Source organism: Acromyrmex echinatior, unplaced genomic scaffold, assembly GCF_024713525.1.
Source record: "Acromyrmex echinatior isolate Ae372 unplaced genomic scaffold, ASM2471352v2 Scaffold20, whole genome shotgun sequence".
Taxonomy (NCBI): Eukaryota; Metazoa; Arthropoda; class Insecta; order Hymenoptera; family Formicidae; genus Acromyrmex; species Acromyrmex echinatior.
The window spans coordinates 554,571-578,334 of record NW_028259054.1 but is presented as its reverse complement, the minus strand read 5'-3'; the positions used below and the strand labels follow the sequence as shown (position 1 = coordinate 578,334).

At 34.1% G+C, this 23,764-nt stretch overlaps 2 protein-coding genes across 4 annotated transcripts in view; one reads left to right on the top strand and one right to left on the bottom strand.

The window, feature by feature from the left end:
• The first annotated feature begins 4,940 nt into the window (after positions 1 to 4,940).
• rho-7 (rhomboid family intramembrane serine protease rho-7) lies at positions 4,941 to 12,328 on the top strand. 2 transcript variants are annotated; one of them, XM_087416308.1, is made up of 8 exons: positions 4,941 to 5,175; positions 8,626 to 8,806; positions 10,248 to 10,349; positions 10,415 to 10,580; positions 10,683 to 10,903; positions 11,078 to 11,179; positions 11,739 to 11,836; positions 11,968 to 12,097. In XM_087416308.1, the coding sequence occupies exons 1-8, from the start codon at positions 5,129 to 5,131 to the stop codon at positions 12,002 to 12,004; spliced, it is 954 nt and encodes a 317-aa protein (XP_087272434.1). In that variant the 5' UTR covers positions 4,941 to 5,128; the 3' UTR covers positions 12,005 to 12,097. The 2 variants fall into 2 exon arrangements, with proteins under 2 accessions (XP_087272434.1, XP_011050564.1); XM_011052262.2 differs by lacking the exon at positions 11,968 to 12,097 and adding an exon at positions 12,116 to 12,328 and having other exon boundaries at positions 4,951 to 5,175.
• LOC105143775 (S-formylglutathione hydrolase) overlaps positions 12,329 to 23,764 on the bottom strand; it is a 48,280-nt gene continuing 36,844 nt past the window's right edge. For both annotated transcript variants that reach the window (XM_011052263.2, XM_011052264.2), the window contains exons 3-5: positions 13,213 to 13,590; positions 12,906 to 13,131; positions 12,329 to 12,775 (exon numbers count right to left, since the gene is read on the bottom strand). In XM_011052263.2, coding sequence (XP_011050565.1) covers positions 12,590 to 12,775; positions 12,906 to 13,131; positions 13,213 to 13,590 — 790 coding nt within the window. In that variant the 3' untranslated portion in view covers positions 12,329 to 12,589. The remainder of the gene's footprint in view (positions 12,776 to 12,905; positions 13,132 to 13,212; positions 13,591 to 23,764) is intronic.

The window sequence follows — 23,764 nt, the reverse complement described above, 5'->3', positions numbered from 1 at the left end:
CGTATGCAATTTCGCTAGTGTCTGAGAACCATGTAGCTCCAAACTAATATATTGTTCTGTGGTTGTGACAAGACGAGGAATGCGTATGCCATGCAGTTCCTGTAACTCCGTTTCGAAGCGTTTCCATTTGGTATGTAATTCTAAGGGAATCGATTCATCCCAATCAAGCTTGAATCGCCAGAAGTCCTGCATGATGGACTTGGCGAGTAATGTAACTGGACCTAGCAATCCCGGTGGGTCAAAAATGAGAGATATGCGTGACAAAATGCTTCGTTTGGTAGGTGTCTCCAGAGGAGGCAGATGATTGATGGACGAATACTTGAATACGTCAGCTCGGTAATCCCATGCAATGCCTAACGCCTTCTTCTCGGAATTCTTGTCTGAGGATAAGGTGAATTCTCTTGGCTCGCTGGAATTTTGATCCTGGAGGGCAAGAGCATTGAATGCCCATTTTCTGAGCTCGAATTTCCCGTCCTGCAGCAATGCATCTCCTTCTTGATAGACAGAGCTTCATCTATTGAGTCGGCCCCCGTGACGAGATCATCCACGTAGAAATCTCTCAATGCTATTTGCGACGCCCTCGGATAGCAATCAGCATTGTCCTCAGCTAACTTTCTCTGATAGCCAAGAATGATGCTGATGACGTACCATAAGTGACAGTGAGTAACTCGAAAGTCTTAATGGGCTCATCTGGCGACTCTCGCCAGAAAATACGTTGCAATGATGTCTGAGTTGAATCGACCAGAACCTGCCGATACAACTTTGCTATATCGGCTGTGAGAGCGATTTTGAATGTTCGGAATCTGGCAAAATGGAGAAGAGATCCTCTTGTAGTGTGGGTCCTACTCTCAATGTATCGTTTAAAGATAGTCCGGTCGTGGTCTTGCATGAGCCGTCAAATACCACCCGAAACTTGAAACTCGTTTCACTTTGTACAGCATGATATGGAAGATAGAAAGCTGGAGAGCCATGGCTTAGCATCGTGCTCCTGGTCACCTCCTTCATGTGATTCAAGCACCTGTATTCATCCATGAACCTCTTATATTCGTCGTACATGCGGGGTTGAGCGATGAGCCGTTTCTCCAAAGATTTGAAACATTTTAGAGCGATGTCCTTGGATTCTCCCAATTTATCCAGTTTGTCTTGCTTTGTTAGCAACTTAACGATAAAACGACTTTCTAAATTACGCTTTACGCCTACGAGTGGTATCATGTTCAATCTCCAAAAATCGATTCAATATGAGCCTTAAGTCATCGAGTAAGGTTAAATGAAAATTAAGAAAAGGAACAGATCCGGTTATGTCACTTGGTGTGATACCAGAAATGATCCATCCAAAATGTGTCTTTTGCAAAGTTGGCTGATTTTTTTATTGTTTAATCTGACCCGCGCAAATGAGTCTCCAGAAGGACTCGGTCCCGATTAACATATCAATGCTTGCTGGTACGTTAAAACTAGGATCAGCGAATTTTATATGTTTTGGAACAGACACACTTTGCATGGGTATGAAGTGCTGTGGCAACTGCTGTGTTATTTTTGGAAGCACCACGCAGTCCATTTTTTCGGAGAAATTATTAAAACGCGATTTGACGCGAAAGATTAACTACATTATTAGCGTGGATTATTTCATTTATAACTCCCGCCACCGATACATCAAGAGGTCACTCCCTGAGCTTCAAGCGATTTGCCAACTCCTTCGTTATGAAATTCATTTGAGAACCGCTGTCAAGTAATGCTCGACATGAATTTGATTATTGGAATCGTATATATGGATAATTGCGGTAAATAGTAAAATATTTAACGAACGATGACCTGATGTACATTGCGTGGCGACGGGGAGTGGAGGATTGACTGCTTGACTTGCTGCTTGCGTGTTTGATCACGATATATCCGAACTATTCAGAGCACTTATGTGTTATGTTTTTTGCCACATTTTCGGCACATACTTGAATTACATACTTTCGCTTGATGTGTGTTCGATCTTAAACAATTGAGACATAAATGTGCTTTTTTTGCCTTAATTCTATTTTCAACCGATAAATTGAGGAATTCTTTACAATGATATATTGAATGGTTTTCCTTGCAAACAACACAAGAAAGATTGAATGTAGCGACATTTGCGACAGACGTGAACCTTGAATTGCTATTATGCTTTGATGTGATACTACTTATTACGTTATTGTAAAATCTATCATGTACTGATTCCAATGCCTGGCATCGGAGAGTCAAGAATTCTATTAAACTCTTTAAATCTGGCAGCTCTTTTACCTTGATACTTATTAAGCCTTGCTGGTGACTACATCCAACTTACAAATGATAAGATGAATAATTAAATCATCTCAATAATCAGTAGGCCTTCCGAGGGCCTTGAGCGCGCGCAAATGTTTAAGAAAAGTATCTAATAATTCACGAGTCATGCTGTGATTTTCCTTACGTACAGCCGGTACCTCAAATAAAGCGCGAACATGCTTTTGAATAATCCATCTCTGATTGTCGAAATGTTCTTTGACCCATGCTTCATGATAATTGCAGTGGTCTCTATGGATTTAATTATATCAGAGACAGTGTCCTTTAAGGAAGATCTCTGGTAATGAAATTTTTCAATTTCTGCTAAACCCTTATTTAAATGGATTAACTGTTCAAAGGTATCCCTATAGGAATATCAATCGTACATATGCACCTGCAAAAACTGGTAAATCTATTTTAGGCAATTTAACACGCGTTTCCCTCGATCTCACCGCTTGCTCATTTATGCTTGATGAAGTTGGCGGAAATGCGTTTTTTTCCATACGCTCAATAAGAGTGGTATAACAAGTCATTAACTGAAAATAAGAAGCTTCAAAATTGTCGCACTGTTGCGCGTGCTGGTCATGGAGAACTCTTTTGTCGGTAATCGAAGGATCTGCGTTTTCAAGAATTTCTATGCGAAATTGAGCTGCTTCGAATTGATTCCACAATTCCGATAATCTTTGCTTGCGCTCAGTGAGACCATGTTACGATCCGCAGTTGACGTCGAAATTGTCGATAAAAGTCTTTAACCGTGTAACCGCGGATTTTATGTGAGCTCTCTTAATTTTTGCGTCCGCCAATGGGAATATTTCCATTATGAAACGTTAAATGTAATGCGTGATATTGACTGCGTGGCAACGCGAAGCCGTTATAATATTACAATGTGACAGTCTGGACAATGAAATGCAAGGTTTTATGAAAATGCATGGCCGCCCGTGTAGGCACGAATCTAGCTTCTTCTAATAATCACAAAATGGCAGCTCTTGTGAGCGAGAGTGATAGCATACAATATGGCGGCTCTTGTGAGCGAAAGTGATAAACGACAATATGGTGGCTCTTGAAAGCAAAGACCTCGTTATGCCGATGTCTATTTAAATATGATGCGCCTAATGCGTTCTTGTGAATATAAAAAAAAACTTTCTTACTCCCCTCTAAATGTATGCCTGAGATAAGGCTTATGAGTACTTATCGTGTGCGACCGATACGCTTGCACATGACCTTAGAAAATGAATATAACTGCCTGTGTATGTAATACCTGTGTAATACCTTGGCAATTCACCGAACTCCGAAGTCTGTCGGAATTTGTGAATATCCGGCTCGAAAGACCAATGTTAGGAAGAGGACCTCGGTATCCTCATTGCGTTATGTGAAACGCTGTTTTCTCGTAGTCGGAAACTTGTGTCTCATGCCTTGTCCGAAGAAATTGGCTGCGCGTGATAAAAGCTGAAACTTTGCCTTGATATAAAATGCTTATTATTTCTTGATTTGCACTCGCGTACACTATCAGGTTAAAGAATAAAAAACGGTTTGTGCATCGGTCTTGTACGTGTTCACCGCAAGGAGATCGCACACGGAAGCGCCGAAAAATCTAGAAGCGCGGCGGATTCGCACGCAAGCAGCATAGTCGCGCGCATGCCCTCCTCCTCGGTTAGGCCTCATCAGCGACACGGCACGCCGCAACCATGCCGCAATCATGTCGCAATCACTTCGCAAGTCAATAGGCTGGCATCACACGCTGAGCTAAACACCGACACGCGCCAACAATCTTTATGTTTCTTACAATTAAAAAATCAAACACAATTATTTTGTCATATATGTAAATTTTAGTTTTATTATCAAACCGCTTTAATTAAAAAAACATATACATATTCAAACTTTTACTTTTAAAAGTAGCTATAATCGCCAATAAATTCTATATAAATAGCATGTATATCATGATCAGAATATTAAAAATTTTATCTCTTATAATAAGATGTCTTACAGAATTTATACAATTGGAAGTATGTGCAAAATTAACCATCATGATCAAGGAGTTAATGTATTACATATCAAATGTAAAGGACTTTATATGTATCAAATTATCCTATAAATGATGAAATCTTTCTTTTAAAACTTTATTTTCTTGTATAATATTTAGTAACTTGCATTACTTCATAGGTTTGTAAAAGTTTAATATTTGTATTGCAGACATCATTGACATTGTCTTTTTTTGTAGATACTGTTTTATTAGATACTGTTTTCAATAATATCTGTAATATGAATGTTGAATTCTTACAAACCTATGAAATAATGCAAATTAAATTACAAAATATTATACAAGAAAATTTACAGAATGATTTGACACATATAAAGTCTTTTACATTTGATATATAATGCATTAACTCCTTGATCATGATGATTAATTTTGCACATATTTCCAATTATATAAATTCCAATCGGAAGAAAGAATTTTACTAATTGACCAATCAAAGCATTTGTAGCGTCAAGTGGACCGCACCCATAGAGGAGAAAAGAAGCAAGTGACACGATTTGTGCGATTCCTATAGTTAAACTAACTATAGAACTACGTTCCAAAATTTCCTCTCCAAGGAAGATTTTACTCTGTACGCTATAGTATATGTTACGTATACTATATATTTCGAGTAAAATTTTTCTCGGAGAGGAAGTTTTGGAACGTAGCCTATAGTTAGTTAGTTTCTGTACCGCATACCGCGCTACATGTAATCGCACTCTCAGATGTGACATGAGAGGTTATGTAGATCCTGCGTGATTAAAATTTTCGCTTATTTCGCATATATGGAATATTTATGCATTCTGCAAACAAACAGGAAATTTCAATAATATGACGATCAGGACGCTTTTACATTTGGGCGACATAGCAAACAAATGGTGCGGATTTTTAGTGTTTATATAAAGTCCCAGACAATACGAGAGAATAGCGATAGGGATAGAAATAACACGATTTCATTCTACCAGAAATCAGATACATCGGAATACACAATTTCTGATAGTTGAAATCATGTTATTTTTATCGCTATTTCCTTGTATTGTGTCCGAGACTTTAGACTATCACTTTTTTGAAATTTTGATAATTATTCAGGAGATCAAGAGACGTTTCTCAGCTTCAATTTCAATGAAATTATGTTTATTCAACGTGTTTCTGCAAAAAAACAGAAGATTCTGGCATTAAAATGTGCTCAGTCCCTCGAAATAAGATATTAATCATTAAATTTTTTTTAATCGTTAAAACAAAAATCTGAGAATCCCAGCCTTTCTCATAGGGTAATATTTATGTTTTTGTGGTTCTTTTTCATGTTATTACGTGAATCAGATAAGGACGAATAATCAAAGTTGATTATTCGTTTTTGAATAATTTTTGAATAACCCTACGAGGTTTGGTACATGAAAAAGGCCGGGATGTCCACTCTCAGGTTTTTAAAGCTGAGAATTTATGTGTTTATAAAACAAACAATTTGTGTAATTCTCTATGCCATCGATGACAGATTTCCTAACGTAATAATAGTTAACTTTAACGATTAATATCCTATTTTGCAGGACTGAGCACATTTTACTACCAGATTCTTGCATTTCATAACAAAACGAATTTCTTATATTTAAATGATAATTTTTAATCTCTTAAAGCATATCTATATTTCAGAAGATAAATTTAAGGACCTACTTGTAATTCTTAATGACTGTAATATTGTAACGTTCCAGTGTTGTATGTCTTGAGAGTGACATAATTCTATATTTTTTTATCGAATCTATAATTAATTAGGTAAATGTTACGAAGATCTTTCTCCACTTCAAATTTTGATAAAAATATACTGAATTGAATTGTTTTTGCATAAAACGAAAGAATTTGCGGAAAAGTCACTTTGCTCTTCGAACCAAGATATTAATCCTTAAAGTCGATGACTATTTAGGTTAAAAAATCTATCACAGCAGTAGTTCACTGCTTTAAAAATACAAAATTCTCTGCTAAATTAGTGAATTTGTGGTCTTAAAGTAGTTATTCATTGCTTTAAAAATATATATTTACTGTTTTAAGAACACAAATTTTTCACATTAAAAATAAATTTTATGCTAAAACAGTAAATTAATATTTTTAAAGCAGTGAATTTGTGTTTTTAAAGCAATAAATCACTGCTGACAGATTCCCTAAATAGTCGTCAACTTTAACTTTTAATATCTCGATCCGTGGGGCAGAATGATACATTTTTTCTGCCAGATTCTTTTATTTGCAAAAATGCATCGATTTAGTGTATTTTTATCAAAATTTGAGGTGGAAGAGGATCTCCGTAATATTTACAATGAATTATATAGAAATAGAGTAACTGTCCAATTACTGTGCCTATCCCTATTAGTTGTGCTTTTGTATTTCAATAAGTCGTAAAGAAAACTAGCACAAATAAATAAGAAAAAATATTTTTGTTTGTTAAATTAAATTATTAATGCATATGATACCGAAGATAATATTTTATTTTTTTAGTATTAAAGTATTTTAAATATTTTTTGAAAGATGAGGAATTTATATGAATCCAGTAATATGCATCGCAAAATTATAAGCTTGTCCCTATTAATGTGCCCTGTATTGGAGCTGAAAACATTGTGTTATGAGTGTACTTTGAAATAAATATAATTGAAATAATGATTTATTATGTAATATTAACATAAACAATTAGCTGAAATTTATTACTTATTTTAGTAACTATACGTTAAAATGAGGTAACTATACGTCAAATGTGGATAGGCACACAAATTGGGGGGCACATTAATAGTAGGGCCATCACCGCTTAGAGGATTCACTAATAGGGACAAAAACATTTTCTATTTTTGTCAAAAGCATTATAAAGTATTAACATTTTTTAGATTAAAGAAAAAGATTATTTTTAATTTAGATTATAAGAAAAAGAAGTAGTTGAAAAACCGATATTGATTGCAAGCAGATAAAATTAAATTACAATATTTAATAATTAATTCAGTAATAAGCAAATTGATTAAAAGACATATTAATAGTTATCCTAATTTATCTTCTCCCTGGTGAAATTTTTTTTCGAATTGGAACATTTTTCAGAAATACTCAGAAATATTCAGAAAGTTTACATCTTTCAGAATTTTTTATACAAGTGAATTCTTAAATATTCTGAAATTTTTCATCCTACAATTTTTAAAAAATATTTTAAAATTTTTTAGATTTTATAATTTTATAACATTTTATCAGAAATTATACTTACAAAAAATCTTAGAAATCTTATATTTTATAATTAATATATGTAAAAAATTATGAGAAAAGATGTAGATTTTCTGAGAAGTGTTCCAATTCATATAAAAAAATGTGAGAAAGTTATAAAATTATATAAAAATCCTGAAAAATTATATAGAAATTCTGAAAAATTATATGAAAAATTCTGAAAAAATTTTTCATCAGGACTGTGCTGCAGTAAATTATAATATTGAATTTTTTTCCTTTGTTAGTGACAAGTTATGAAATATTACTTCAATTCAGTAATGTTATTTTGTTACTTAAAATGATGAAAGTTAGAAATATAGTTTTGCTAAAATGATGAATATCTCTGCATTGTGTAAGGTATAAAGATCATATTATAAAATATTAGATTGAACATGTCATATTTGTATTTAAAAAAAAATGTATCGACGCCTGAGCCGTAGAAAATGCTATATCGAAAACATGAAGAAAGGTCTGTCAAGAAATTAATGAAAAGCGGTCTATTATTTCATGTGAATGACATGAGCATGAAGACCGGTCTATATCAGAACTTATACGAAGCACGATTTATATCGAGAAAATAAGAAGAACGGTTCAAGTGGCATGAAATTAAAGAAGAATCTATTATAGCGCAATATTCACTACTCATAAATTACACAAGTTTAGTTACGGAAAATTAAATAATATATGAATAAATGAGTGCGAAAAACAGGATTGAAGATCAACTATTCCCGTTCTCAGTCATATCATTATAAAATTTATGAGAAGAAAATATATTGCGCTATATAACCTCTTCTTTAATTTCGTGTGAATCGTTTGAATCGTCCTTCTTATTTTCTCGATATAAACCATATTTCGTATGCGTTCTGACATAGATCGATCTTCACGCCTTATGCAAAATAAATCGCTTTTCATTCATTTCTTAATATAAATCTTCCTTCATGTTTTTCTCGATATACCTTGTACTTAAGCGTCGATGTACAAAATTATATTTCCTTCTTATTTTATATTCAAAATATTTTATTAAAAATCAGATATATAATTGTATATTGCAATTTCTTATACTTGTTACAACTGAAATGTATTCTGATGTATTTATGGAATTTTAGTGTTTTCATAAATAAACAGTACTGCAAGGCCAAAATGCAGCAAGTATTACAGTACAGACAAATAAGAAGTTTAAAGAAGTCACAGATCTTCAAATCAGAGTCTCCTTTTTCTAATGCTCATATCGAAACTGGAACTGTATCATCTGCAAAGTTATGGAAACATCTTGGTTTCACCATTATGGTAAATAAATAATACAGCTATTTTTAACTATTTAACAGAATGTATTAGGTGTTGGAATTAATTCGTAGCGTTTTACAAGTGATGGGAAGTACTTTCATTAATGTATTTTTTAATGCTCATGTGAAATAAATAACATTCTTTCATTAAAAACGCTACGAATTAATTCCAACACCTAATACCTTTCCACTTGTGCATGAAGGAAGAACAAAATATGAAATAACAAAAAAGAAATATCACTAACTTTCTTCTTTTCTTTTTTTCAAATAGTTGTTGACAATCTTAAAAACAAAATGTGATACTTATAAATATTTTATATTTATAGATTTTTACAGACATATATATAGGGTGTCCCAGAATGACCGTCAAATATTTCGTGCGTAGGTAGACCGGATTAAACTGAATCGAAAAGTTCTCCACTATTTTGCAATTTTCGCTATAATTAACAAGATATTTATAACTATAAAAATAGCCAAATGAATACTTTTAATAATTTTTTATTCGAGTACTATTAATTTTGCAGAAAAACAGCGTAAGATAAAAATGGTTTATTTTCTTCTTATAGAGCTCCAAGAATTTTTTCAAAATTTTTTATATACTTTTTAATATTGTATTTTTTTTATTGCCAACTATTTATTTTTTATCAACATGAAAAAATGCGGTACTAAAAAATTCTAAAAAATTTCTCAGAATTCTATGAGAAGAAAATAAACAATTTTTGTCTCTTGCCGTTTTTCTGTAAAGTTGATAATACTTAAGTAAAAAATTATTGAAAACTAATATTCAGCGATTTTTAGTAATTAATATCTTGTTAACTATTACGAAAATGGTAATGTATATATACAAGGTGTCTCAAAATAATCGCCAAATATTTCATGGACAGGTAGAGTGCACTAAACTGAGTGGAACAGTCCTCTATTTTGTAATTTTCGCAATAGTTAACAAAATATTAATTATTAAAAATTGTCGAAAATCGTACGCAGAAAAATTGCAAGAGACAAAAATGTTTTTTTTTTTTTTTCATAGAACTCTAAGAACTTTTTCAGAATTATTTATCAACTTTTTACTGCATTTCTTATTTTTATCAACATATGAAATATACATTTAAAAATTCTGAAAAAGTTCTTAGAGTTTTATGAGAAGAAAATAAACAATTTTTGTCTTTTGCAGTGAAGTCTTTTTCTGTAAAGTTGATAGTATTTGAGTCAAAAATTATTGAAGACCAATTTTCGACAATTTTAGTAATTAATATTTTGTTAACTGTTGCGAAAATAAGGACTTTTTGACTCAGTTTAATCTGCTCTACCTGGCCATGAAATATTTGGCGATTATTTTGGAACATCCTGTATAATATGTATATAATTTTTAAAAAATATTTTTAAAATACTAACTTTTCTAAAGTGAGTAAATGACATATGAATATTTTGCATTTTTGTTTCATTAGTTTAGCGGTGCCACTATAGCAGGTGCTGCAATTTGGGAATACGAACGTATCAGAAGCCAGACATATAGACTAATCCATCGTTATAGACAGTTTCGAATTAAAGTATGTATTATTTGGAGAAATTCGATAGATATTTTAGTTAGTATATACAATAATACATTGGTTAGCGAACAGGATGGAAGAGCGAGATGGAAGCATGGTGGCAGAACTTGACTGAAGGACAGAAGATGTTTGTTCCTATATGTTTTATAAACACAGTTATATTCTTATTGTGGCGAGTGCCGACATTGCAGAAAACAATGGTGCGCTATTTTTGCGCCAATCCGGCTTCTAGTAAGTGATACCATCGTCTTGAGTAACTAATGCCTGCAGCTTGTAATCGTTATTTTGCTTCTGAATTATCGTAAATGTTGATTAGAATAATTCTCATGTAAGGTGCGTCATGTTGGTCTATGGTACTTTCCACCTTTTCACATTATTCCATAATCCATCTGGCTGCGAATATGTATGTGCTGCACAGCTTCAGCACAATAGCTGTGACAGCGTTGGGGAAGGAGCAATTTTTGGCTCTATATTTATCAAGCGGAGTAATTTCTAGCTTTGCTAGTCACGTGTATAAAAGTATATTTGGAATGCCAGGCCTTTCTCTAGGAGCGGTAACTAACTTTAATTTAAACAAATAAAATAACAAATAGTTTGTAAATTGCAGATATGTTGCAAATTCTCTGAAAGTAATGATATAGTTTCATATTTTTTGCGTATGTCTATATATCTTCTATTGTATCTACCATTGTTTAAGTTTCAACTTTCAATAGTTATTTTTATTTTAGTCTGGAGCGATTATGGGTATTCTTGGATTTGTGTGTACACAATATCCTGATATACGACTCAGTATAGTTTTCCTTCCCATACTCACATTTACAGCGGGTATGGTAAGTATCCCTTATCCAAGTTATATGATCACAAACATGAAGATAATAGACGGGTTCAAGTTGAAAAAAAAAAGCGGCTAGCCTGTTTGCCAAGCAAATGAGCACAATTGGTTGTTACTTATAGATCCAACCAATCATATTCAATCGCTCGGTAAGCATGCCTAGCCGTTTTGCCGTCTTGAACTCGCCCATTATTACAAGGCAGAATCCATAAATAGTTTAAGATTCGAGATGGTCTTAAGCTAGTGTTTGAGATGTCATAAACCAATCAAAGGTATTCACAATCAGTTCTTATTTTAAGTAATGTCTTAAGTAATGTCTTAATGTATAAGTATATCGCTAATGCGGCCCTCTGATTGGTTCATGATATCCTAAGACTGTATTTAAGACGGTCTTAAATATAAGATCCGACTATGAATACCGGCCAAAGAGTCGGTATTACCATCTTAATCCATATTACTATCTTAAGATTGCTTGAGACGTCTTGAGATTAAGAACGGACTATGGATTTCAACCATATAATCTTCCATGGTATAATCGTATTGTATTTTTTACATAGGCAATTAAAGGAATAATGGCTTTGGATGTTGTTGGTTGTATCTTAGGATGGAAATATTTTGATCATGCTGCGCATTTAGGTGGTGCATTGTTTGGAATGTAAGTTTTGTTACATAGTATAATTCTTATAAAATAAGCAATTTCTACTGCTATATTTTAATGAATTTAAAAAATAAGAGATATGAACACATAATATTCTAAATTTAAGCAATGCTAAACAATTTTTCTAGGAAAATAATTTCACTATTTGTTAAGAAAATGACATAAATCAAGAGATTAGCAGATATTGATATAAATCATGCGCGCGCGCGCGCGCAATACACAACACAACACACACACACACACACACACACATAATTTTTTTTCTAACAATTACAGATTCTGGCAAATGTGGGGTAATGCCAATATTTGGCAGAAACGAGAACCTCTTCTAAGTCTCTGGCATGAATTTCGAGAACCTCCAAGATCGTAATAATATTTCCCTTTTTTCTAAATTTAGATTTCAATTTATTATATTGTTTACGATATATTTTGTGGATAAATTGTAAAGTTTTAATCATGCAAGGATTGCTTAAAAAAAAAACACAAAAATTCAGATATACAATATTTCTATTATTTATAATTCCATATTTTTACATGTAGTAAAATATAAATTTTTGAACAAAATAAGAAAGTATAAAAATTATTCTTTACCATCCATGTAAAACTCAAAAGTTATAACCATTTGTAGTATTTTTTATTTCAATATAAATTTCCATTAAAAGTGTAAGAAATATATAAATCTTGTAAATTATGATATCAAAGTCTCAATTTTTAAAAATAATTTTTGATACAGTAATTTTGAATACAATCTTAATTTTTAAGATATTTCATATGATGCTTAAAATGATCTTCAATAAATGTAGTAATAAAGTAATAACTATGATCATAGTCATCTTGAAATCTGATAGTTAGCGCGATGTTATCCTTATCCTTTGCAGCATTTAGTAGATTCTCTGGTAATAATTGGCCTTCTTTCAGAAACTTATCCTCTTTGCCCTGTAAATTATAGAAATACACAAATTATAGAATTACGAATCGTTTGAATTAAAAAATTAAAGAAATCAAATGCACTATAATAAATTAAATGTTAATACATGTTAGAGATGCAATTAAAAATTATTAGAACCTGATCAATTAAAATATCTAAAGGTGGGCCATTATATTTCTTTGCTAGTTCGGTAGCATCCCATTCCTTCCATGCAGCATTATCCTCTGATCCTCCCAAGTATCCTGAGAAAGCTTTTTTCCCCCATGGACATAAGATTGGATTGCTTATGGGTGCAAAAGCTGAAACTGTCTTGAACTGTCCCGGGTTTTTAAAGGCACAAATTAAAGCGCCATGTCCTCCCATACTAAACAAGAGGAAAGAAGAAGCATTTTAAAGAGTACATGCCGAAATGTTCCTGTAAATTCCAAAGGATTATTTTTTATACCTATGGCCCATTATAGACTGTCTAGACGGCAAAGTTGGAAATTCTTTATTAATCAAAGTTGACAATTCTTTTGTAATATAGCTGTACATTCTGTAATTTTTTTTCCATGGTTCACATGTCGCGTCTACATAAAATCCTGCACTAGTACCAAAGTCATAACTGTCATTCTCTCCAGGAATGTTCAACCCTCTTGGACTAGTATCAGGTATGACAAGAAGTATACCATGATTTGCAGCATATTTCTGCGCTCCGGCTTTCTGACTAAAATTAGCCTCTGTACAAGTAAGACCAGATAACCAGTAGATAACTGGTACTGATTCCTTCTCAGCTTGAGATGGTATGTAGAGAGCAAATCTTATCTTGCATCCCAATTCTGTACTATTAAACAATTACAATCATCTTTTTAGATTATGTAAAATACTTACAAATAACTTTAGGATATAATTATTTAGAATACCTCTTTTCCCCACCTAAAATCTTAATAAAAATATACTCAACGCGTTTTCCCTTAAAGGGATGCTGGAGCGACGGCTGAATTTGATTGATGTCGATAAAACAGATTTATAATTCCAATAATAAAATATTACGTACATCAAGAAAACGTTACATACATTAATTAAAACATTACGTACATTAAGCAAAATCATTAAGTAAAACATTACGTATATTTCTTGCTCTATATCCTATATATATCACATGAATGCGAGGTTATGTACACTCAAATCGTACTTCTCGAGCCATTTCTCTTATAAGCTTCAAAACTATAATTTGAAGGTCTCACGATATTCTTATAATTACTCAAATATGGGAAAGTACTTTTTTTGGATATATCCTTGCATTCATTTATACATGTGAAGAAAGCAAACCTACATGGTAACAGAAAAATGTATTATAATTTATAATTTTTTTAGGGATTTTCATACTGGTTTGTACTTTTCTAATTTGCGTTCTTTTTTTATTCTAGAGAAGAATTTTTTTATTCTGTATAAGAAAGTAGAAAACGAAATGGTTTGAGAAATACAAAATAACGCTCCGTTGGTAACTCCAGCATCTCCTTATGGGGATCTGTATTATTAATAGAACTATTCCAAATTCTGTAGTAGTGACATCTTCCATTCATTTCTTATATTTATTAGCCCGTATTCAGAACGCGCTGTTATCTTTAAAATTCTATAGTATGCGTAATTATAGCATGTTAGCACATAGTGTAAGCGCATTCTGAATACGGGCCATTATATCATTGTGTCTCGCTCAAACGCATTCATCTATCCTTATAATATGTCTAACATATTGCAACGGCCATCTCTTAGGCCCGTTCTACAATCAATCGTATGTCGAGGTTAGCTGTCGCTAGTCGTTTATCATATATTGTACGTCGCACATGAATACAACTTGCTATTCTACAATTGAGTCATTGATCGAAGTCAGAAGGTTGGAACAAATGTAAAAAATGAATATCATCTGTAGTCTTGTGAGATCACTCGAGCGGGACGGACATGCGTCTCGCCTCGCTTTAGGTGTTGCATCTCACCCATTTTTTGAAAAGCATTTCCGGCTTCGACTGTGCATTGCAATACACTTTTTGTCTTGATTACATCATTATTTCGTCCCATTTTCACACACGATTTATTTACGATTCTGGCTGGAATTGCCGTCATTTTGAGTGCCATTAATTTTGAAGAAGAAGAAAAATGGATATCATTTGTTGATATTTTAATGAACGAGCAATTTATCAATATTACTAAACGCAGCGTTACAAGTGCTTATCACATTTAATCTGGAAATTAAATATATACTGATAGTCGAACTTGTGACAAATTTTACACAATCACATATGAACAACACATGTAATTGTAGAATAATGCGATTCCACTTGCTTGACGACTATTGATTTAATTAGTTTTATAATATTGAAAAGGACCAAAATGATGATCGAAACGTATTATTCAAGTTGTTAAACTTGAATAAATTTATATACATGAATTCACTCAGTGTCAGCTCTTATAGACATTTAAGTTTGATACAAAAGAATTAAATTACAAAATATTTTTATATTAAATAATAATTTAACAAACAAAAAATTACCTGACATATTTATATCATAACAGTTTCTCAAATTTGTGGATATTTTTTGCTACAGATCTCTTTTTTGCTAACATTTTTAAAATTCACATCGCGTTTATCATACAAGCAATGATTTTCGCGAACAAAATCAATAATTATTTCGTCTATATTCAGTGATTCCATAATATAAATATATTCATATATCCGTATAAAAATATCTGTTTATTCATACACAAATGTGTCCGAAGGTTATGTTTCATCTAGTCGTAGTCGGGAAAGGGAATTGACCATTTTCTATTCCGACAATGACAGCCGACTTGCGACAACTTTATTCGACAGCCGACAATCCAGTGCGCATGCGTACAACGCCCGATTCCAACATACGACTGATTGTAGAACGGGTCTTAGAAGATCGAACACTGCTAGACACAATTATTGCTTTGATTACCATTCCGAATCTTCGCTCAGCGTTCGTATACACGTCATTCACAGATCGATATAAATCTTTCTTTTGAAGTTTTTAATCTTAATTTCATAAACTTAATATTGTTTGTGCACGTCATGCGCTGCATATTACATTATCATGTAGTCCATACGAGCTATGAAACTTTTATATTGAGGAAACATCTACGTCAGATGACAGCTTGAGATACGAGTTGAAAAAATATACATATAAGTTTTGAACTCTTCTCTTCTCTTTTTTTTCTTCGATTTTAGTACAAAATAAATTGCACCAAATTTTGCATCTACTTTAATCTTGTAAAAAGATTTTTGATTCCGTTCAGTAAATTCGGACCCTGATAGCAAAATGTTAGCAATTTGGGGCCAAATTGGCAGCAAACTCCATCAGATTTTGACTACAACCATAGTCATCTGTGTCCGCATATAGATTTATCGACAAAGCTTGTTAATAGGCTATGCCAGCAAATTGGTGACAGAAACCGAGCAGTCTGCTCGAATCAGATTCTGCTCTCAATCTGCTGTTAGATTAGGCAAGACTTCACTCGATTTCTGCTACCAATCTGCTGGCATAGCAAGTCTAGGCTTTGTTATTAGGTATTGGAATTAATTCGTAGCGTTTTTTAATGAAAGAATGTTATTTATTTCACATGAGCATTAAAAAATACATTAATGAAAGTACTTCCCATCACTTGTAAAACGCTACGAATTAATTCCAACACCTAATATATTTCTGACAGCAATTTGCTGATAATGTCAGATAATACAAATTCTGTATACAATTTGGTGTCTGCAATCAAAAATTAGTAACAGGCTCTGTTGAAAATCTGTCTCCGTAGGCTTTGCTATCAGGGGAGATTTATATCTGTGAAATACCGACAATTTGACCACTCTAGCATCTCCTTAATGGCTCCGGCACACCAGCGCGATATTAGTCGCGCGCGACACGCAATATCCAATGACAATATACCTTTAGAATGAGAATATCGGTAAAGCTGTACACTCATTGGATATCGCATGTCGCGCGCGACAAGCATCGCGCTGGTATGCCGGAGGCATAAGGCTTCTGATTAGTCGCGGTGATCATGTTAGATCGTGACGTCCATAGGCGAGAAATTACAGACTTCTATTATAACACTATCTAACAAGAGAAAAAGTGGAGAGTTAGCAGTCTAATGTTATAATAGAAGTCTGTGCAAGAAATATACGTTAATTTATGCTTCATACCATTTGTAAATAAAGACAATTTGAACAAATCTAAAGGACGAGATCGCTTTAAAACACTTATAAAAATGGACAAAAACTTTTCTCCTTTGATAGTCAGTAAATGGCAAATAAAGTGAACTTAAATTCGGGCAAAAACGCATGGTTTAACAGCTGTTGAAACGAGTAAAATATATGCTTTTATATATAAAATTCCAAGATAAGTGTAGTTTCTCCCTATTCTACTTTCATAAGTACGAGACAAGACACATTTTCACAATTAAACAAATAATGAAATGATATGCAGCACAAATTTCGTCGTTAAAACGTCACTTTATCACGCCTATAAGTTTAGCCATTTATCATGGCGAGGCGCTGTAACTCACACAAGCACAAGTCCATGTACAGGGTGCGTTACCAAAATCTGGACAAATTTCCATTTAAAATCCACTATATTGTGTCTCTGTCAGAGGTTGGTAGCGTCCGAAAAAGCCTGATACTTCTAGTAAATAGTCATATTCTCAAAATGGCCGCAATGTTGAAACCAAGTACGGAATATAATCGAAGAGCCGCGAGGGTGATGTCATGCCTCTACATTTCTTTAAAAAAGGGGAAATTATTACAAAAGAAGTGTATTTGCGCGTTCTAATGGATGTAGTGAGCCGTGGATGGAAACTGTGACGTCCGGAAGGCTATGTTTTTCAGCAGGACAGTGCACCGGCTCATACGAGTCATTTGATTTAAAATTGATTCTCAGATAACGTCGATATACGAGGGCAAGTCAATAAGTTCTTAGAAAATTTGTCAAGAAGACACTCGCAGAGTCACATTAATTTTTGACAAGTAGCATCTTTCAGCCGCTTACTGTCAAATTTAGAGCGGAATTCATCGCGTGGTTTCATTTCTGTAGATTACAGCGAATAACCTTTGTATTTTGAAAAATGGAAAAAAAACGAGTTTCGTGCAGTGATCAAACATCTACATATGAAAGGTTTAACGCTGAAAGAAATCAAAACTGAGTTGGATAATGTTCATAGCACATCTGCAGTTGCGACTGTATACAAGTGGGTGAATGAATTTAAACGTGGTCGTACATCCACATGTGATGCATCTCATTCGGGACGTCCAATTGAGGCTGCTACGCCAGAAATCATCGATAAAGTCCATGATATTGTTTTGACGAGTGAAAGTACGCGAGCTTGTTGAGGCCACAGGCATATCACATGGCACAGTGATTTCAATTTTGCACGAACAATTGGGTATGAAAAAGCTATCGGCAAGATGGATGCCGCGTTTGCTCACTGTGGACCACCATAAACGCGACTGTGTGACGATTTCAAAACAATGTTTGGAGATGTTTCAACGTAATCCAGATGAATTTCTGCGTCGATTCTTTACTGTGGATGAAACATGGATCCATTACTTCACACCTGAGACGAAGAAATAGTCAAAACAATGGACTTCATTCGAGTGAACCAGCTCCGAAAAAGACGAAGACCGTGAAGTCGAAGGGTGATAGCCACAGTTTTTTGAGTGCACGCAGTATAATTCATATCGATTACCTTCCGTCGAAGCAAACGATCAATGGCGATTTTTACGCCTTATTAGACCGTTTCAACATTTTAAAGAAAAAACGTCCCCATTTGGTGAAGAAAAGTGCCCTTCCATCAAGACAATGCACGGGTTCACACGTGCCCAACACCGATGGCCAAATTCAACGAATTCCGCTACGAATTGCTTCCCCATTCAGCATATTCGCCAGATTTAGCTCCCTGCGACTATTTCCTGTTTTCAAACCTGAAGAAATGGTTCAGAGGAAAGAGATTCATCATCAGAGAGCAGCTCATCGCCGAAACAGAGACTTCTTTTGAAGGGTTGGACAAATCATATTTCGGACGGCTTGAAAAAGTTGGAGAATCGTTGGATCAAGTGTATTGAGCTGAAAGGAGATTATGTTGAGAAATAAAAATGAATTGATCAAAAAAATGTGTTTTACTGTGTGTTTCTAAAAACTTATTGACTTGCCCTCATATTTTGGTCCAAGGAATTCTGGCCTCCCAATAGCCCAGATTTAAATCCCTTGGACTACTACCTATGGAGCGTAGTTGAAAGAGTCACAAACAAGTCTCGGCTTCCCAATGTGACGTCATTAAGGACTGCTATTGAGGCAGCATTCATCGGCATGGATAGCGCTACATTACAGCGTGCGAACGCTTCAGACTGAGAATAGAGGCCATCATTCAAGCTAATGGGGGATATATCGAATAATTGTGCGCTACAGGGATCCCTCAAGTGCCATGTAAAAGAATTTTTTGTAATATTTAATTTTTCATTAAAAACATTTTGTTTAAAGAAATTGTTCGATTTTGATGACTCTGTACATATAATATACATGGGATTGCGTTATCCGACGTCGTGGAAGTCAGATGTTCGTTACTTTTGCAAATTTGCTTCGATTAAAAATTAATGTATTCTATCACGATTTGGATTACCATCTTCCTGCGTTTTTCTCTCTTTTTTTAATTAATGGATTTTCAACACATTTACTGATATAACTGACAAGATTATTACTTTCTTATTACTTTGATTTCCGATATTATTGACTCGTAGCGTACGACACAAAATGAAGAATACGTATTTTAGAATTATAACGAGTTTTGTAATATTATATATATTTGTTTTATAGCGATGTTTGAATAAGTTTACCGCAACATTGAGAATGACTCGAACGGAGTCGAAACGTATGTTTTTGTCCTTTGTAATTATTATATAAATTTTATGATTTAAATTAAACTTCTTTGCTACATTATTGACTCTTTGCCCTTCTTTTACCTATATTGTAATATACATGTGCTCGTTTTCAAGCATCGAGAGCACATGTACAGGGTGCGGCAGAGAAACTTACTTTTTTTAAAGGTTAATAAAAACGAAACTATTGCAGATATCAGTATAATTCTTTTTTCCCCTTACAGATCACCTCATCAAATTTTTTTTCATGCACTTTTGAAAATTACATCTATCAATGACGGCCGCCATTGTCTATGCACTGATTGAGTCGATTTCTGAAGTTTCGCGTCACTCTCTGAAGCATGTCCACCGGTATTTCGGCGATGGCGTTCCGAATGTTTGTCTTCAGGTGAGCTAGGGTCTGTGGTCGATCGTTGTAAACGATAGACTTCAAATAACCCCATAGGAAGAAGTCGCATGGAGCCAAATCTGGAGAGCGCGCCGGCCAAGGGAGATCGCCTCTGAGAGAGATGAGGCGGTCAGGGAAGTGTTCCCTCAACAATTCCATCGAGGCCCGTGCTGTGTGGGCCGTGGCTCCGTCTTGTTGAAACCACACATCCCCGACGTCCATTTCTTCCAGATGTGGAAGGAAAAATTCTTCGATCATCTCCCTGTATCGAGGCATTCCCTTGCATTCACCATGACAGCGCGCTCATTTTCCTCAAAAAAATAAAGACCAATGATCCCGACCGACGAAATTGCGCACCAAACGGTAACACGTTCACAATGGAGAAGGGTTTGGTGAAGTTCATGTGGATTTTCAGCACTCCAGTAGCGCATGTTCTGTTTGTTGACACAGCCGGAAAGGTGAAAGCGGCCATTACCAAAGTATGCCTCGAACGCGCGATGCTCTCTCGTCCAAAGCATGATCGAGATTGGCTGTGGGGGGAATAAAAATTAAGGATCTATCCTCTCGGACGCACCCCCTCCCAGCTCCCTATCTTCACCCCTTGCCGTTTGGCGCGTTTTTCAAAAAAGTAAGTTTCTCTGCCGCACCCTGTATACATGGGTGTTTGTGTGTGTGACTATCAGTTTCGCCAGGCCACTGTCTGATTCTGTCTCGCTGGCTAAGTAATCAGGAGTCTTAAAACGAAAGAATTTGACAGAAAAACGCGGCGATCGGCCTCGTGAATCAAATTATTAATACCCATTTCCAACGTAGATTAACTTTAATCTCGGTTCAACTTACTCTTCGTCTTTTTCTAATCTTTAGAATTGGGAAAAGACGAAGAGTAAATTGAATTGAGATTAAATTTAATCTACATTGGTGGAAACGGGCATAAATTGATTCTACAACGAGTCAGTAATCGATAGTCCTAAAGCGTGGTCTACAATAAGTTGCCAATCGCAATGCTTCATGACAGCCAATCAGAAGTATTACTAATTTGACATTCCTGATTGGCTGTTGCGAAACATTGCGATTGGCGACGGAGTATTTGCAACTTATTATAAACCACGTTTTAAGATACTGTCCCTGACAGAAGTGAGTATTTAACGTGCGATACTTGCATTTAAGCTTAATTCACACATGGGCGCGGGATCTGGAATATGTCCGATCAGCGCGTCACGGCTATGCTGAGATTCCCAGGCGCTCTCGCGAGATGTAGGTCTCAACAAGCAACTCACTGGTTGGAGCGAGTGACTATTCATGCTCTACCAGCTAAGCAAGCTAGCTCCCGAACATGATATGCAGCTCACTCGTCGGGGCCAGAGGCCCCTAGCCAGCATGTAGCTATCAACCACTGTCACCGCGAATCCTACCCATGACTGGGTGCGAACAATTGCCACAGTCCCCGCGGTACCAAAATCATCGGTCGGATCGTCGTAGCCTAGGCTACTTCCCAGTTTGCGTCGCCTACACACGTGATATTGGTCGGCCAGCGCTTCGGATGCCGCTGGGACGCTACTTCCCGGGAACGCTCCACAGGAATCGCTCAGCAACCCGATCACGGGCCTAGCCCCGAGCCCAATCTGATCGGCATCTTCCCTGCGTAAGCTAAAAAGCTTATTGGCTCATCCATAATCCTGAGGCTATCAAGTGATTAGATAGCCTCAAGCCTAATAGGAACAAGCTGACATTGTAGAGCGCCGGTAAAACTCAAACTCGGAATGGTAGTCGAAACGCACAGAGCGTCAAATCATTGACAAAACTTTTCTTTTTTTTAATTTGTAAAAGGAAAGTCTTTACGATTATCATATTTATAAAAAAAATTTACTTTATCTCTAGTGGAGCGCGACGAACTATGCAAATTTCTTAAAAAAAAAACGTCCTTATTTTTAAAAACTGTCAAGTAGGAATAAAGATAGATTCAAATATGAAAGTTTTATAAAGTACAGACTCTATTTTTGAAAATGAAAAAAAAAACTTTTAAATACGACCATTTTTCGCAAAATTACACTTATTTGAATTTATGCGAAATTTTAATATAAATTTTTGTTGCGATAATTTTGTTGACGAGTATATTTATTATTATGTAAGTATTCATATTTTTCCAGCATATAAATGTAACCATCATTTATATCATTGGATAAAATTGCGTGCTTGTCTGAAATTTTTGTGGTTGGGTTCCCCACGGGACCAATATTTTCAAAACTGTGAAAAATCAGAAAATTTATTTTAGATATTTTATGAAAAAAGATAATTATTATATAATAGAAGAATCCGCAAGAAGATAAATTCGATACCCATACGTGTGCAAAATGTTTGTTTATAAATGATTCCATTAAATGTAAAATATTATATGTCGATGTTTGTTTCGATGAGGGTTTCCCCCTTTCCCCTATTATATCTGATATTGTGATAAAAGATTTAGAAGAGAGAATATTGAATTCTCTAGAATTTTGGATTTCCACTTATTTGAGATATGTTGATGATGTCTTTCTGATCGCATCTAAAAATAAGATTACTCAGATTTTAAATTCTTTTAATGAACAGCATGATAGACTTAAATTTATAATACTATTGAATACGAGGAAGACCATTGTTTGAATTTTCTGGATCTATCGGTCATTAATAAAGATAATATTTTATTAAATTATTTTAGATTGATACTATAAAAAGACGTTTTCAGGCAGGTATTTATCTTTCTTTTCGAATCATCTTATATGCCATAAGATCGAAATTATAATCTTATTGATAGAATGATATTATTGTTAAATCCTGCATTTTATAATAAGAACTTAGAATTAATAAATAGAGATTTTGATCATGGCTATCCTTTAAGAATGATCTTTAATTGTATCAATAAAAGAATTAAAAATTTGGCCAACAAAGAATCCCTCAATGATAAATAACACCAACTTGGATGTCAATGACAATGATAGAGTTTTAAGAATGGTTTTCCCATATATAAGATTCATTTTCAATAAAATTACTAAGTCTATTAACAAATTTACAAATATGATTGGCTATAGATATTTAAACAAACTTAATAAATTTATTGAAGTTCATAAAGACAAAAATCAATAGGAAAAAAATAATAACATCATATACAAATTAAATTGTAATAACTGTGATGCCTCTTATGTTGGATAAACTAAGAGGCAACTACAGACAAGAATTAAAGAACATCGCAATAATATAAAATTACACCAGTCCAAACACTCAGTATTCACGAAACATATCATTGAAACAAATCATAATTGGGAAAAAGTTAGTATACTTGATTTTGAAAAGAATTATCGCAAAAGAAATATTTCTGAAATGATTCATATTAAAGAATAAAAAAAAAACGATTTAAATTTAAAGAAAATTGAAAGATACTGAATTATTGAATACTTCTTATTTTAAATATTGGACGATATATGTAAACATATATGTAAATTGTCACAGTTTTGAAGACTTATTTTTACATTCGATTTTACTGACTTATTTTTATAGTAAGTCAGTATTACTGACTTACTTTGACCTACACGTCACATCAGTCAATTTTCGAATGAGTAACAGACAACTTCTAATTTTAATGTTTAACTTGACCAGATCTCCGATTGAGATTTTTAATTGCAGTATTTTATATAAATTAACATGAGTTATGATTTG

Coding starts and splice junctions, on each gene's coding strand:
- rho-7 (XM_011052262.2), top strand. CDS start 5,129: ATGACGATCAGGACGCTTTTACATTTGGGCGACATAGCAAACAAATG. Junction 5,176..8,625: donor GGCGACATAGCAAACAAATG/GTGCGGATTTTT, acceptor ATGGAATTTTAG/TGTTTTCATAAATAAACAGT. Junction 11,180..11,738: donor TCACATTTACAGCGGGTATG/GTAAGTATCCCT, acceptor TTTTTTACATAG/GCAATTAAAGGAATAATGGC.